Source organism: Castanea sativa, chromosome 10 (genome assembly GCF_040712315.1).
Source record: "Castanea sativa cultivar Marrone di Chiusa Pesio chromosome 10, ASM4071231v1".
NCBI classification, from domain to species: domain Eukaryota; kingdom Viridiplantae; phylum Streptophyta; class Magnoliopsida; order Fagales; family Fagaceae; genus Castanea; species Castanea sativa.
The window spans coordinates 25687611-25700868 of NC_134022.1; the positions used below are offsets into that span (position 1 = coordinate 25687611).

Below are 13258 nucleotides of genomic sequence, written 5' to 3' on the forward strand. Positions count from 1 at the left end.
GTCAAGAAGGAAAGTCATCCCCTCTAATAGGGGTGTGTATCAAATCTACCAACCCGACGAAACCAACCCAACCTATTTCATGCACGCTCCTATCCTCAAGTAACACTTGTGGGGTATTTTCTTCAGGTACAGGGAAAGTTTTAAACTTTCAGAAAGCTAACCTAAGTTTTCTATAGTTTTCACTTATTTTATTTTTTTAGAAGTTTTAAACAACAAAAAAAGAAGCAGTGAGAAATGTTAGATTATTTATTTTTAGCTAATAAGAATGAAAATTCTAACATTTCAAATGAATAAATTTTAAAGATTTATATTTAATATAACTAAATTATTGGTAATATATACATACACACACATAAAGGAGAAGTAATAATTTGTGGAAGTAATGTTATTCCGATTATAATAAATTATAACAATAGATGTAAAAAAAATGCTGTACCTATAACCTTACATCATTTGAATACAGTAAATTAATGATGATCATGTCATTAAACAAATAGGAAACTTTAATAGGAGAATAAGATAGGGGAAGTTCTCCATAACAAGTTCCATATCATATAAATTACTAAAAAATAAAAGTTCAATTTTTTTTTAATATGTACATTAACAGTTGGGGGCGGGAGGATTTGAACTCAAATGTCTTGGACATCCATTGGAAGCACAAGAAGGTATCAATTAAGCTACAAGACACTTGGTAAAATACTTTTTTTAATTCTTCTATCATTCACTAAATTATACAACTTCAGAAAAATTACAGCCACAGATAGAGATCATTATCGCTTATCCATAGTCTTGCTTTGTAGGGGTCTATTCCATGATGAATACTATTTTATCATCAAGTAAAGACACCAATTATTTTTTTTATGTAAGCAAGATTCAAACTAAAGTTCTTTTTTACAACTGTCCCATAATACGAACAGAGCTTACTGAAAGTGAGAATGAGAGAGAGATGATGTATTCTTCTCAAGTTCAATAACTACATCATCTAAGTTGATGCTTCTTCCCTTCAAAAAGTTGGAGTACCATTTTGCAGAGAGCTTGGGATATCTTTTCAAATCCGGGTCATCTAAATCCACATAGTTTATGCCATAGCTTGATCCATAGCCATCCAATAACTCAAATACATCCAGGAAAGCCCATACGAAGTACCCTCTTGTGTTTGATCCATTCCTTGAAACAAAACAAAACAAAAAAAAAGGAAAAGGAAATTCAATTACTTGAGATTTTTTTAAAATAAAAAATAAAAAAGGCTATACGCATATATCATATCAAATCAACAATGTGAATAGAGGTGTAGAAGGGCTCTGATACAACAAAGTTCTATTTCACACGAGGAGCCCAAAAAAATTGTTTATATTAATATTTTAAGCCCAACAAAGTTCTATTTCATCATATCAAATATTTTTTTCTTAAGAAGATACAAATGTTTATGCAAATAGTTAAAACTCAAGCTGCAACTATGATTATCTATTGTCTATATTCATAGTCTCATACTATAAATTATGATCGTGCATGCTGGAGTTTGACTAATGCTAAACTAGTCTGATGACTTTAAGCCATTAAAGACCTTGGACCATATATAACGGTCATATGCTTATACTGGATATAATAGTTACTCTGTTTAAGTGTGGTGATAGTTCATTAGAAGACCATATTTGTCTCAAGTCGACCTAATTTTTTTTATGAACCTTCTGAATTTCCAAAACCACTTGAGCATTTGAATTTTGAGTGAATTCATGAAGGGCCATCTAGGCATTGCAAAAGATTTGACTGGCACCATGTCTTTTTGAAAACCTACAATGCCCTCATCCACCATCAGAAAATGGACCACTACTTTAGGAAGCTTTTGTATCAACTCATGATGAGGATCAAATGTCACGACACAAGGTAAGCCCTAGCTATATCTATAATAAACCCTAAAAAATTAATCGAGTTACATTTAGGATTCATCATAATGACTCATATAGCACAGATCGACCTAGTAAACATCTATTGAGGGACTCAACTCACACCTGTGAAACACACTCTCTATATAGTCAAATCGAATCCAATAGGTATAATCCAGGGTATCCTAATCAAGTCTAGCATTTTTTTTCTTCATTGTGTGTGTGTGTTGTCTCCATGTTCATCTTTTGGGAAAGAGAGAGGAGGGGGTAGGAGAGTTGGTCTCGCAGACAATGAAACATCTTGATTTTATTTAGGACTACCATTTCCAATGGTGCTTTGCATCTTAAAAATCCTTACATTCCCTCCCGGAAATGAGTGGGATTGAGACAGCAATATGGAAGACGTACAATTAAGAAACATTCGCAAAAGGGGAGAGGGAGGGGGGGGGGGGGGGGAGAAATCTATTATTCTATATTGTATTAAATATAGAAGCTGAACATCTGATCGCATCTTTTTTATTGAAAGAATGACCTGATGTAGGCCCAATATATGTTGGACTTGGCCCCCACAATGGTCATAGAAGGAATTTTAGAATCCAATTAATGGTCCTTTGCTAGGAAAGGTTGAATGAAGTATGCATACCTCAATGCATCAAGCACACCTCCAATGTATGCATGCATAAAATTCACCCTTGCAATGTCGTCCAATGTTGAATTTCTATGCATCCGCTGACCTAACAAGACGTCCCATACCAAGTTTGACCAATTAGAAATAAAACATGATGAAAACATTGAAAAGACATTGCTTGATGAGCATTACATCCCAACCCAACCCTGCCTAACCCCCTAAATGCCAACATGACAAATCATACCATGCAGGACCCACTGGTTCACCATGAAAATACTTATAATAAAATGGTGGAAAGATTATTATTTCCTGTAATGCCAATCCTGGAGGTAGGGAACGTGCAGCCATGGCTCAGTCCCATGCTTAATGCAAGATTGTAAACCATCTAATGGATTTACAAGATCAACAAAATTCATGGTTGCAAAGATTCAAAAATCCAGCAACTTGCTTGTTCGACATGATTCATTTATTGAGACTTCATTTGAGAGGGGGGAACAGATTTATATATGCCTATATGGTCAATTAACTTGCAAAGTTTTCTTGCTATCCCAGGGTTTAAGGTTTCCTCCAAGGGTCCACTTCCAAAAGAAAAATCCAAGTAAAAAAAAAGGAAGAAAAACTAAGAAACAAAAAGGTGTGTCATGGTAAAAGGAGCAACTAGTTAAGTGCATGCGTGTGTGTATGAGAGAGAGAGAGAGAGAGAGAGAGACCATTTTCATAAATGTAGATAGGAGGGTTTCCATAAACTTGCTTGAAAAATTCCAGCACTGCTTGCAGATACCAGGGCATAATAGGTAACTGAGTAAAATAAGGCTGGTTAGTGAAGGGTGAATGATACAAACCAACTCAATCATGTCCACGCAGAAAAAAATTGCCTAGTCTGTAGTTTATTTTTCAAAACTCACCTCAAATGCTGATGGGCTATCCTGAATTTCTGCAACAACCATAAAATCACAGAGTTATTTCCGTTCATCTTTCATAAATTACAAAGACTAGCAGAGGTTTATCTGAAATGAAAGACTCACTCGGTGGAGTACATGAAAAGCAGTGTAATACATGACAATTTTTAAAGGGCTGGCATGTGGAACTAGAAAGAAATTAAACCACGGGTAAAAAGTAAAAACTAACTCAGTGGACTTGACACAATCATTGATTGAAAACAGTTCTTAATTTGTAATAACAATAGGTAAAGAAACTTACGGATTAGCTCTATTGCTGCATCCATGAGGAAGTCTCTATATACCATCTTCAGACTGTTGGACTTGTCTTTGACATACATATTGTTGTAATGTACTATCCCTATGAAGTCAAATGAACCCTTCACCTGTTTGGATTCATGATCTGTGAAGGCTGGCATTCTAGCCCCCACATTTTGCTTCATTATATTGGGATAGTCCCCAAAAACCAAGGGATCTAGAAACCTGCAATACAGAGCAGGTGCACTATAGTAAGAGGCTTTAAATAATCAAGTCTCATTTCAACATAAACTTGATTAGAGGAATTATCATCTTCCCTCCTATTATTACCATTCTTTTGGCCCACACAGGATGGACATTAACATAGGCAGAATTAGAATGAGATAAAATGAAGTTCAACATGTAGAGAAACCATGATCTAAACAAGAAATGGAGAAGAGAAAAAATGGTATCATGTCTAGGATTTATTATTTACCAGCCATATTGGAACGCAATGGCCCTTTGAGTTGCAATTGCATCTTCTTTTGTGTCTGTTAGAGGAACAAACCCCCACATATAAATGCTGAGACCTATAAATCCATGGTGTTTTTCCTGCATCATAACATGGGCTCTAAAAACCATAAGCATTTTCCTTCACATATAAATTTCTTTGTATATTTAAAATTACAAAGGGAAATCATATATTTATATCAAATATTTACTAACTAAAGTTTTAAACTGAAGGTATAGCCAAGACTATCCTGAAGCAGGATATTGTTTCTTGATGTCACTAGTGTAACATATGATGACAATATTGACGCATTGATATACAACAAATACATATGCTTAATGGAAATTTTCAGGTGATACCTGATACTTTTTCTGGTACAATCTTGCAGCTGAAGCATGTGCCAACAAGATATGATGAGCTGCCATGTATGGCTCAGTTGAAGAGTTACCTCTAGAGCAGTATCCAAATGGAGGAGAACATCGCTGAGGTGGCACAAATCCTAAGTCATAACCTCCTGTGACGAACACATTGGGCTCATTAACGGTAGTCCAGTATGAAACCCTATCTCCAAATTCTCTGAAGCAGACCTCTGCATATTCTGTGAAGTCTCCCCTGCATCCAGATATAAAAAGTCAATCATACTGACCACCCTATGCTGTACTTGGCATGAAAACTTTCTCCTAATCACAAAAGGCAATTTTTAGCTACCAAGAGTTAAGAAATATACACTATCTTTCGACTAACCCATCCTCCATACTCATCTTCAAGTGCCTGAGGAAGATCATAGTTGTTTAATGTAACATGTGGTTGGATCCCTGCATTATCACGAGTAAGGCAAAATTTAGAAGGAAAAAAAAAAAGTTCCAAGGCATGGTTAGCTTAGCAATTTGGGAATGCTAAGCAAACTGGATTATATTAGCTTATGATGGAAATTTGGCTTTAACCATGGCCGACTAGTTCATTGATGAGATTGTTGTAATATTGTAAACCCTTTGGATTGATAGGCCCTCTTCCATCTGAAAGACAAATTAAACATGTGCACACAATTACTTGAATGTAATGGTTCTTATATAATTAATGGATCATACTTGGGTGATCATACTTGGGATAAGTCTTGACCATGAGATGGAAAATCTATAGGCCTCAAGGCCTATGTCCACCATGAGTTGCACATCTTCCTGCAAGGGATACAAGAAAATTTGTGATTCAAACAAAATGAAGATGGTATTTGTTGGATTTTTTTCCTTTTTTTATAATCACTAGCCGCGAACCTGCGCGTTGCACATAATAATTATCTTTATGGTGGTTTTATTAATTTTTTATATACAATTTAAATTAATTTAATAAAGAGTAATGTATTTTGTAATTATATTTTTATTTATTATAAGAATAATCATAAATGTAATATAGGAATAATCATAAATCATAAATTTAATAATTTTTGTCGTACTAAAATGAAAAAAAAAATACAATTTTTCTCAGAAATTGAAAAGGCAAGTTAAAGAAAATATTTATTTTTTAATAAAAGTTATTTATAACATTTTTTGAATCATTAAAAAGAATATAAAATTTGAAAATTATTCTTTTAGTTTTAAACAAACTTTCTCAAATTTATTTTTTGTGCCTACAATCCAAAACACTGAAAAAAGCAACTGAAAAAATTAATAAAACTTAACTATGATTAATTAGACCAATTAGAAAAAAAATTTATTATTTATAATCTACTATGGTTATTTTCTTTGCAAAAATTGTAATTTCGTCCACCCAAAACATATTATCAAATAAAAAATTATTAGCAAAATCTAAGAATTAAATTTCTATATATGCATTGTTATAAAATAATAATAATAATAATAATAATAATAATAATAATAATAATAATAATAATAATAATAATAAAAGTAAAATTGCGAAAGATAAAATTTTTCTCTCATCCAATAATTTTTGTTTAGCCAACCTTTGTTTTTCTTTAAATAAATGGCATTATAGAGTACTTCTAATACAATTATTAAGAGGACTTTGTCTTCCACAAAGGATTAAAAAATAAACAAAAATTATTAAAGTCTCATAGTTTAACATCTAAATTGAGAGCTATAAAAATTATGCTATCAAATTACAATAACTACCAAATTAAATTATCCAAATCATGCCAAGTAGTAGAATAATATTATATTTTTATATTTAATCATTTATAACACAATATAGGATAACATTTAACAATCAAAGAGAGACCACTGCGCACCCTTAGTGTGGTGGTCACTCTACAAGTATAAATGCTTGTGGGGTGTGGGGGACAAGGGCCAGGGTTCAAGTCTCCAGGAGGGAGTTTCACACACATATACATTTAGATTAGGCTAGAGTAGAAATTCTATCTTGTATCCAAAAAAAAAAACAATCAAAGAAAGAGAAAAAAACACAACAATTAAAAAAACAAAATTGAATCGCATTAACCTAAAGTAGATTAAAGAATATAAAAAATTATCAACCTAAGATGCAAGAAAAATAAAAAAAATAAAAATCTACTCAAAAATTGTGTGTGTGTGTGCGTGAGAGAGAGAGAGAGAGAGAGAGAGAGAGAAAACCTTTTTTTTAAGGGAAAACTATGCATAGAGGAATGTGAAGAATGATATTAATATAGAGGGTAGTGGGGAGATGAGAAGGTGAGGGAAGGAGAAAGGTTAGAGAAGTAGTGGAGAAATGAAAAGGTAAGAGAGGGAGAAAGGTTGGAGAAGTGTAAATATGAAATAAAAAAATATTAAAAATAATTATAAGAATTAAATTTCTATATATGCATTGTTATAAAATAATAATAATAATAATAATAATTAAAGTAAAATTGCGAAAGATAAAATTTGTCTCTCATCTAATAATTTTTGTTTAGCCAACCTTTGCTTTTCTCTAAATAAATGGCATTATAGAGTACTTCTAATACAATTATTAAGAGTACTTTGTCCTCCACAAAGAATTAAAAAATAAACAAAAATGACTAAAGTCTCATAGTTTAACATCTAAATTGAGCGCTATAAAAATCATGCTATCAAATTATAATAACTACCAAATTAAATTATCCAAATCATGCTAAGTAGTAAAATAATATTATATTTTTATATTTAATCCTTTATAACACAATATAGGATAACATTTAACAATCAAAGAGAGAGAGAGAGAAAAACACAACAATTAAAAAAAAAATTGAATCACATTAACCTAAAGTAGATTAAAGAATATAAAAAATTATCAACCTAAAGTAAAAATGTAAGAAAAATAAAAAAAAAATCCACCCAAAAATTTTGTGTGTGTGTGAGAGAGAGAGAGAGAGAGAGAGAGAGAGCCTTTTTTTTTGTAAGGAAAAACTATGCATAGAATGAAAGAGATAGTGACAAATTTATAGTAAGAGGGTGTGAATAAGAAGAGACAAAAATAAAGGAAAATGAAGGGAAAGATGAAGCATGATATTAATGTAGAGGGTAGTGGGGATATGAGAAAATGAGGGAAGAAGAAAGGTTAGAGAAGTAGTGGGAAGATGCAAAAGTAAGAGAGGAAGAAAGGTTGGAGAAGTGTAAATATGAAATAAAAAAATATTAAAAATAATTATAAGAAAATGAAAAGAAAAAAGATAATGACGTGAACGCTGACGTGGCTCAACTGAGCCTAACAGCATTAAACGCAACGCTTCAGTTTTTAGTAATATATAGATATAGATTAGAAGTTATATCATAAACAATTTATTTCTTTAAGACAATGAGAGGATTAATTGACCTCAAAATCCATGAATCATTCATACTAAAGAATTATTGATCAAGGCATACACACCTTATATTTATGATACCCATCACATGCCACATCTCCAGTTGCTCCATGAGCTTTCCCTGAAATTTTGAGAAGAAAAATTTTAAGATTATGTAATTTTTCCTATAAATATAAATATATCTTTATTATCATCAGTTTGCCAAATTGATGAATCTCCACCAAGTGCGGATTCAGACACAAGGGCTCAATGTTCTTGGACCTTTGGCACCTTTATTTTTTTTCCTTTTAATTCTTTTTTTCAGTGCCCACAGTTCAAACACCTAAAACTTATGTTAATTCATATTCAAAGTTTAATAATTGAAAAGATTGATGACCACCCCCATGATAAAAGAGCAGGGATTAGTGGACTAATAAAATATGCCCATCTTTAGATAATTACATATGCAACTTGATTTATATCTTACAAATTAACAAATTAATGGCATTTGTTTTGGCTTTCAAACCATAAAAATACTCATCTATATAATATCTAAAATTTTATGTGTAGCATTTATTGTTACTATACTCTTGTTGAGCCATAGTGTTTCGGTCCACTTTTGTCCAATCCATTTCGGTGCACTTACTTAACAATGATAAAAGACAAGTTTTTTGTTGAAATTACCTATTCTAAATCCGAATTTATTAAGAACATAGATCTCAACACAGATGCCAAAGTGTGAGAAAGATTTGAAGATCAAGGAAAGTTAACTGTTCTAAATATATTTGAAGGGGGTAAAAGAGCAACGGTCATCAAGAACATGTTTTAAAATTCTGTCTGATATCTAAAAACTTTTGAACTACAAAATCAAATAAGAAAATACAAGTATATGTATTCTAAATTGTTGTTGTTGAGTAAGTCATTCTAAGTTGCTGCAGCTGCTGAAGTTGTTGTGGAGTCAGTTGTTGGAGCAACTTAGAATGACGTATTCTAAATTGTTAAGGAAACAAAACAGACTCTCAAAAATGTATTGGCAATAGGGCTCTAAATGAATTAAGCCGATCATGAACAACTCGGGCTCGGCTCGATAAAAAGTTTGTTCATGTTTGTTTGTTTATAAGTAAGTCAAGCTTGAGCCTTAGTTTTAGGCTCGTTTAATAAACAAGCAGAGCCCAAACAAAAAAAAATTGTTCACGAACAAGCTCATGAGCTATTAGGCTTGATACACAATAATTTAAGCATAGACTCATTTATAAGTTTATATATACGTTTTAGTTAAATATACTCATTACTCATATCTTAATAATGACATGGCCAACATGAGACCACTACCTATATTACCTTAATTTTTTCATTTCTTTTAAATTGATCAAGAACCACTTTAGACTATAGTTACATTTAAAATAATGAAAAATTAAGTAGACCACATATGATTCTTCTCTATCAATACAAATAGGTATTTTTCTAATCCTTCACCATCTAACGTGAATATAAAAATTGTATTTTGAACAATTGTTAAAACTATAGATAAGGAATGATGAATGAATGAATTTAATTATGTAAATTATTAATTTGAATAATAGCTAATCATAAGAAAAACTAAATGCACGATAAAATGAGTATTTTTTTTTTCTTAATCTTAGAGATTTAAGCATTTAATAATGTAATTTTTTTTTAGATCTCAAGCTCAAAAACTTGACTTGAGCTCGAGTTTGAGCTTGATATTAAGTTTGAGTTTGACTTGACTAATTAATCAAACCAAACTCAAATTTTTTGGCTTTCCCACGAGTTCAAGTTCAAACACTATTTTTAAGCTTGTCACAAGCTGAAGTCAAGCTCGAGCTTTTGATTTTTTCTAACAAGTCAAGCTTAAACATGCACTACTCAACAAAGTTCGGCTCATTTACAACCCTAAATTTGGCAAACTAAATTGTGTCAGAATTAAATGATCTATTCATGCCAAACTTTAAAATATGGAAAAGAACAAGAAACATGGGTGCTCTAATTGCTAAAATAAAAGAAGAGTCCAAATAAATCAACATCTTAATTAATATCGAAAATTAATGTAAAAAAAAACAAACTAAGAATAAAAGAACACACTGACCAGCGTGAGCATATGTATCCCAAATGCTAGGAGTCCTCCCATCTTTGTTTGCTGCTCCCTCCACCTTTTTTTTTTATCAATGGATATGCAATTACAAAATTTTAAGAAGAAAAAATAAAACAAAACAAAGCATAAGGCATACACCAGACTGTACATACAAACCCATTCGAGTTTAAAAGAGAGAAGAATATAAGCCTCAATTAGTCAAGTTAGGGAAGATTGACCAAAAAAGTGAGTACATCTACCAACTAGGAAAGCTTACAACAGTCAGAAAATTTAAATATGGATATTTCAAGTTCAAAAGATCTAGCCTAAGCTTAAAATGCCACACAAGATCTGCCATGATCTTTGGAGTCAAAGATATGGCTTTTTTTCTTTTTTACTTCGGATTAAGATTCTCTAAATTTCTTAAAGCTTCCATGAAATTTTTAAACCATTCATTTCATTTACCTTCTTATCAATATCCTAACTGGATACGAAAGTAATACTAGTCTATGTTTAAATTTTGATGACGTGAAAAAAACTGAGCCATTCAATTTTCTATGAATGATTAAGATTTTAAGAACTTTGGAATTAATAAAAAGGTGTGAGCTTTGGTAGTGAGAAGTGAGAACTTTGTGTACTCAATATGACCTTTTTCATCGTGGAGTTGCCAAAGAACTCAGGTCTAGAGCATCTCACCCACCCTCAATTAACAAATTCATAAATCTTTGGTTAACAATTCAACATAAATTCTCTTTTCCTTTTTTTTTCTAATTTTAGCTCAAAATATGGACTTGGGTCTTCATAGTTTATAGCCAACAACAAGATTTAGAATTTAGACACCATGCAAAAAGCAAAGATTAACTGACCTGATAAGCTGAGGTGCCTGAACCAAAAACAAAGCCTGGTGGAAAGTCATCCCTACTAAATTCACGTGAGCTAGGGACTCCCACTGAGAAATTCAGCACAAAGATTAGAAAGAAAAAGAGCCTCAACATTTTCCAGCTAATTGCTTTTTTAGCTTTCACTCGTATAATAAACTATAAAGTCGTTCTTTCTGGTTTTTATTTCTCAGAGAAAGAGAGAGAGCAAAATAATTTGGAGCCTCATGAATGATGATAATTTATTTGCGTCCAGACAAATGTGCTACCTTAAATAATGCATTAAACATTTGCCACGTGGGCTTCCTAGAACTCGGGCATGCACAGCACGACAATGAGACATATAAGAATATACGACAAAATCGTCGCTCGTTTTGGCTTTCCCAAAGTCCACAATGTCGTTTAAGTAATTGAATTGAATTGAATTGTTGACGGTTTTTAATTTTGCTTAGACTAACCAAACATCTTTTTCTTTTTTTTTTAAATAGGAATTTTCTTAAAGCCAAAAAGGCTAACCAGAAACAGTGTAACATAGATACAAAACAAACCAGGTAAAAGTTTGTGGATTACAAAAGGAACAATATCAAAATGTACAAAAATCTATTATCTTTGTTGTTTGCCCCTTTTTGTCAAAATATCAACACCCAAATTTCCTTCACGGGTGAGTAACAAGGTCCACTTCTCTAGCATGGGATTGGATAACAAGAAAATTGTCACTTAAAGGCTAAAAGTCACATTCTACAATTAGGTGGGAAATGCTAAGTTCATGAAACTTCAGACCATCTCTGATGCCCAAAGCTTAGCAGCTAAGGAGATGACCAGACTTATTTTCCTTGAGAACCCTTCTACCCAATTTATATTTTTTGATCTATGATTAGATCAGACTGCAATTTATAGAGGTATATCTTACATTGGTTGATCATTACAAAATGAATTCTTCTCTTTTAAAGGAGAAAAGTAGCAAAAAAAATCATAAAATAGTTGCTAATTAACAAAGAAGATAAGAATTAGTACCTTGCTAATTGTCTATTTCTTATTACTAAGGTGGTTTTAAATAAAGTAGTTTTTATTCTTTGATATGAGCTGACACTTTGCTTTTTGTAAAAGAGTCCACAATGCAATTTTCCAACATAAGAGAAACATGAAAAAGGGACACAAAGAGTCAAAGGGGGTGTAAGAAGATTATTATAGGAGTTGGTTGAGAATGCAAGCAGCTAATGATACATAGATTATTACTTGAAAATATGGAATAGAACAGGAAATTAAATACAACAAACTGACTGATATTATTAGATTGAAAATGATTGTTACATATGTCATGGAGATTTTACATAAGGAGGAAGGGAAGAATTCTGAAACTCTAAGGCTCTATTTGTCTTCTTTCATACACTGACCTGCTATTTATAGAACCCGAAACTCAAATTAAAATCAAGCATAATTTACAAACAGTTTTTTGCCAACAATACAGTACACTATATGGGCTTGGTAATGGACAAATATCTTTCAAAATGCCATAATGTCTTCTGGTAGGATTTGTTGGGAATGATAAATGCTTCAAACATAGGTGAGAATGATAAAAGCTGTCGACAAAATTGGATGAGGATGAAATCTCTTCTTTTTTTTTAAGTGTTGAACACTATTAGTCTCATTCATCTCTTTCTTGGTACCAATCATCATCAAGATCCATGTATGGGTCATGATTGTCATAATAAGTGTCATTGATTGCAAAATAGTGGCCTGCTAGAAGATGATTGGGTAGTTCCCAAGAGTCAACACGTGGCAATTGTTGGTGATAAACTTCTAGAGTACTTGGACCTGGTTCATTCAGATTTTCAATTTCTGTGTTGAGTGTTTCTGTCCACCTGAGTGCTTTCTGGCAACATGACCAGAAGGAATCCACATGCACATGGAGAGAGTTATTTGGATTAGTGAGCCAATGGACTTCAAGTGGGTGGAAGATTCATTTTGCTTGAACATCATTTTTTGAATTAAGCTTGACAATCATAAACCTGCAGTAATTTCACTTACTAAGAACCAATTATACATGACCATGTATTTCAAAATACAAGAGTTTTTCTATCTTAAGCGAAATGAAGAGAGTACACTTGTTTTGATGAGTCCAAATTTGCAATAGGCTAGAACAAAGAAAGAACTCAAGCTAATCAAGAGTTGATAGTTCACTTTAAGCCAATGGAACAACAAAGGAAAGTTCCTTTTTTTTTTCTTTTTTTTTGAAATTATGAAATAGCTCAATTTTAAAAGTTATGGGTGGTGCTCACAGGGCAGTTCCAATGTGGACAATGATTTCTGTGTCATTATCGCATAGAGGGTAATAGACTACATTGTACAGTGATAATGTTCCTAGAG

At 32.1% G+C, this 13258-nt stretch overlaps 1 protein-coding gene across 2 annotated transcripts; it reads right to left on the reverse strand.

Annotated features, from left to right (window-relative positions):
- Positions 1 to 537: 537 nt before the first annotated feature.
- Positions 538 to 11127, reverse strand: LOC142613383 (hydroxyisourate hydrolase-like). Of its 2 annotated transcripts, XM_075785716.1 has the most exons (13): positions 10880 to 11127; positions 10029 to 10092; positions 8011 to 8066; positions 5300 to 5375; positions 5142 to 5213; positions 4925 to 5012; positions 4557 to 4809; positions 4183 to 4298; positions 3712 to 3932; positions 3417 to 3445; positions 3222 to 3309; positions 2527 to 2617; positions 538 to 1167 (listed from the first exon to the last, which is right to left on the reverse strand). In XM_075785716.1, exons 1-13 carry the CDS (start codon positions 11006 to 11008, stop codon positions 921 to 923), a joined length of 1530 nt encoding a protein of 509 aa, XP_075641831.1. In that variant the 5' UTR covers positions 11009 to 11127; the 3' UTR covers positions 538 to 920. The 2 variants fall into 2 exon arrangements, with proteins under 2 accessions (XP_075641831.1, XP_075641832.1); XM_075785717.1 differs by lacking the exon at positions 2527 to 2617 and having other exon boundaries at positions 623 to 1167; positions 10880 to 11112.
- Between the last annotated feature and the right edge of the window lie 2131 nt (positions 11128 to 13258).

What these genes read in the sequence shown, in the direction of transcription:
- LOC142613383 (XM_075785716.1), bottom strand. Translation starts at nt 11,008, where the DNA reads ATGTTGAGGCTCTTTTTCTTTCTAATCTTTGTGCTGAATTTCTCAGTG. An exon ending in GGATACATATGCTCACGCTG is followed by an intron (nt 8,067 to 10,028) that starts GTCAGTGTGTTC and finishes TCAAAATTTCAG; the next exon opens with GGAAAGCTCATGGAGCAACT. An exon ending in TATCTACATTTATGAAAATG is followed by an intron (nt 2,618 to 3,221) that starts GTCTCTCTCTCT and finishes ACGTCTTGTTAG; the next exon opens with GTCAGCGGATGCATAGAAAT.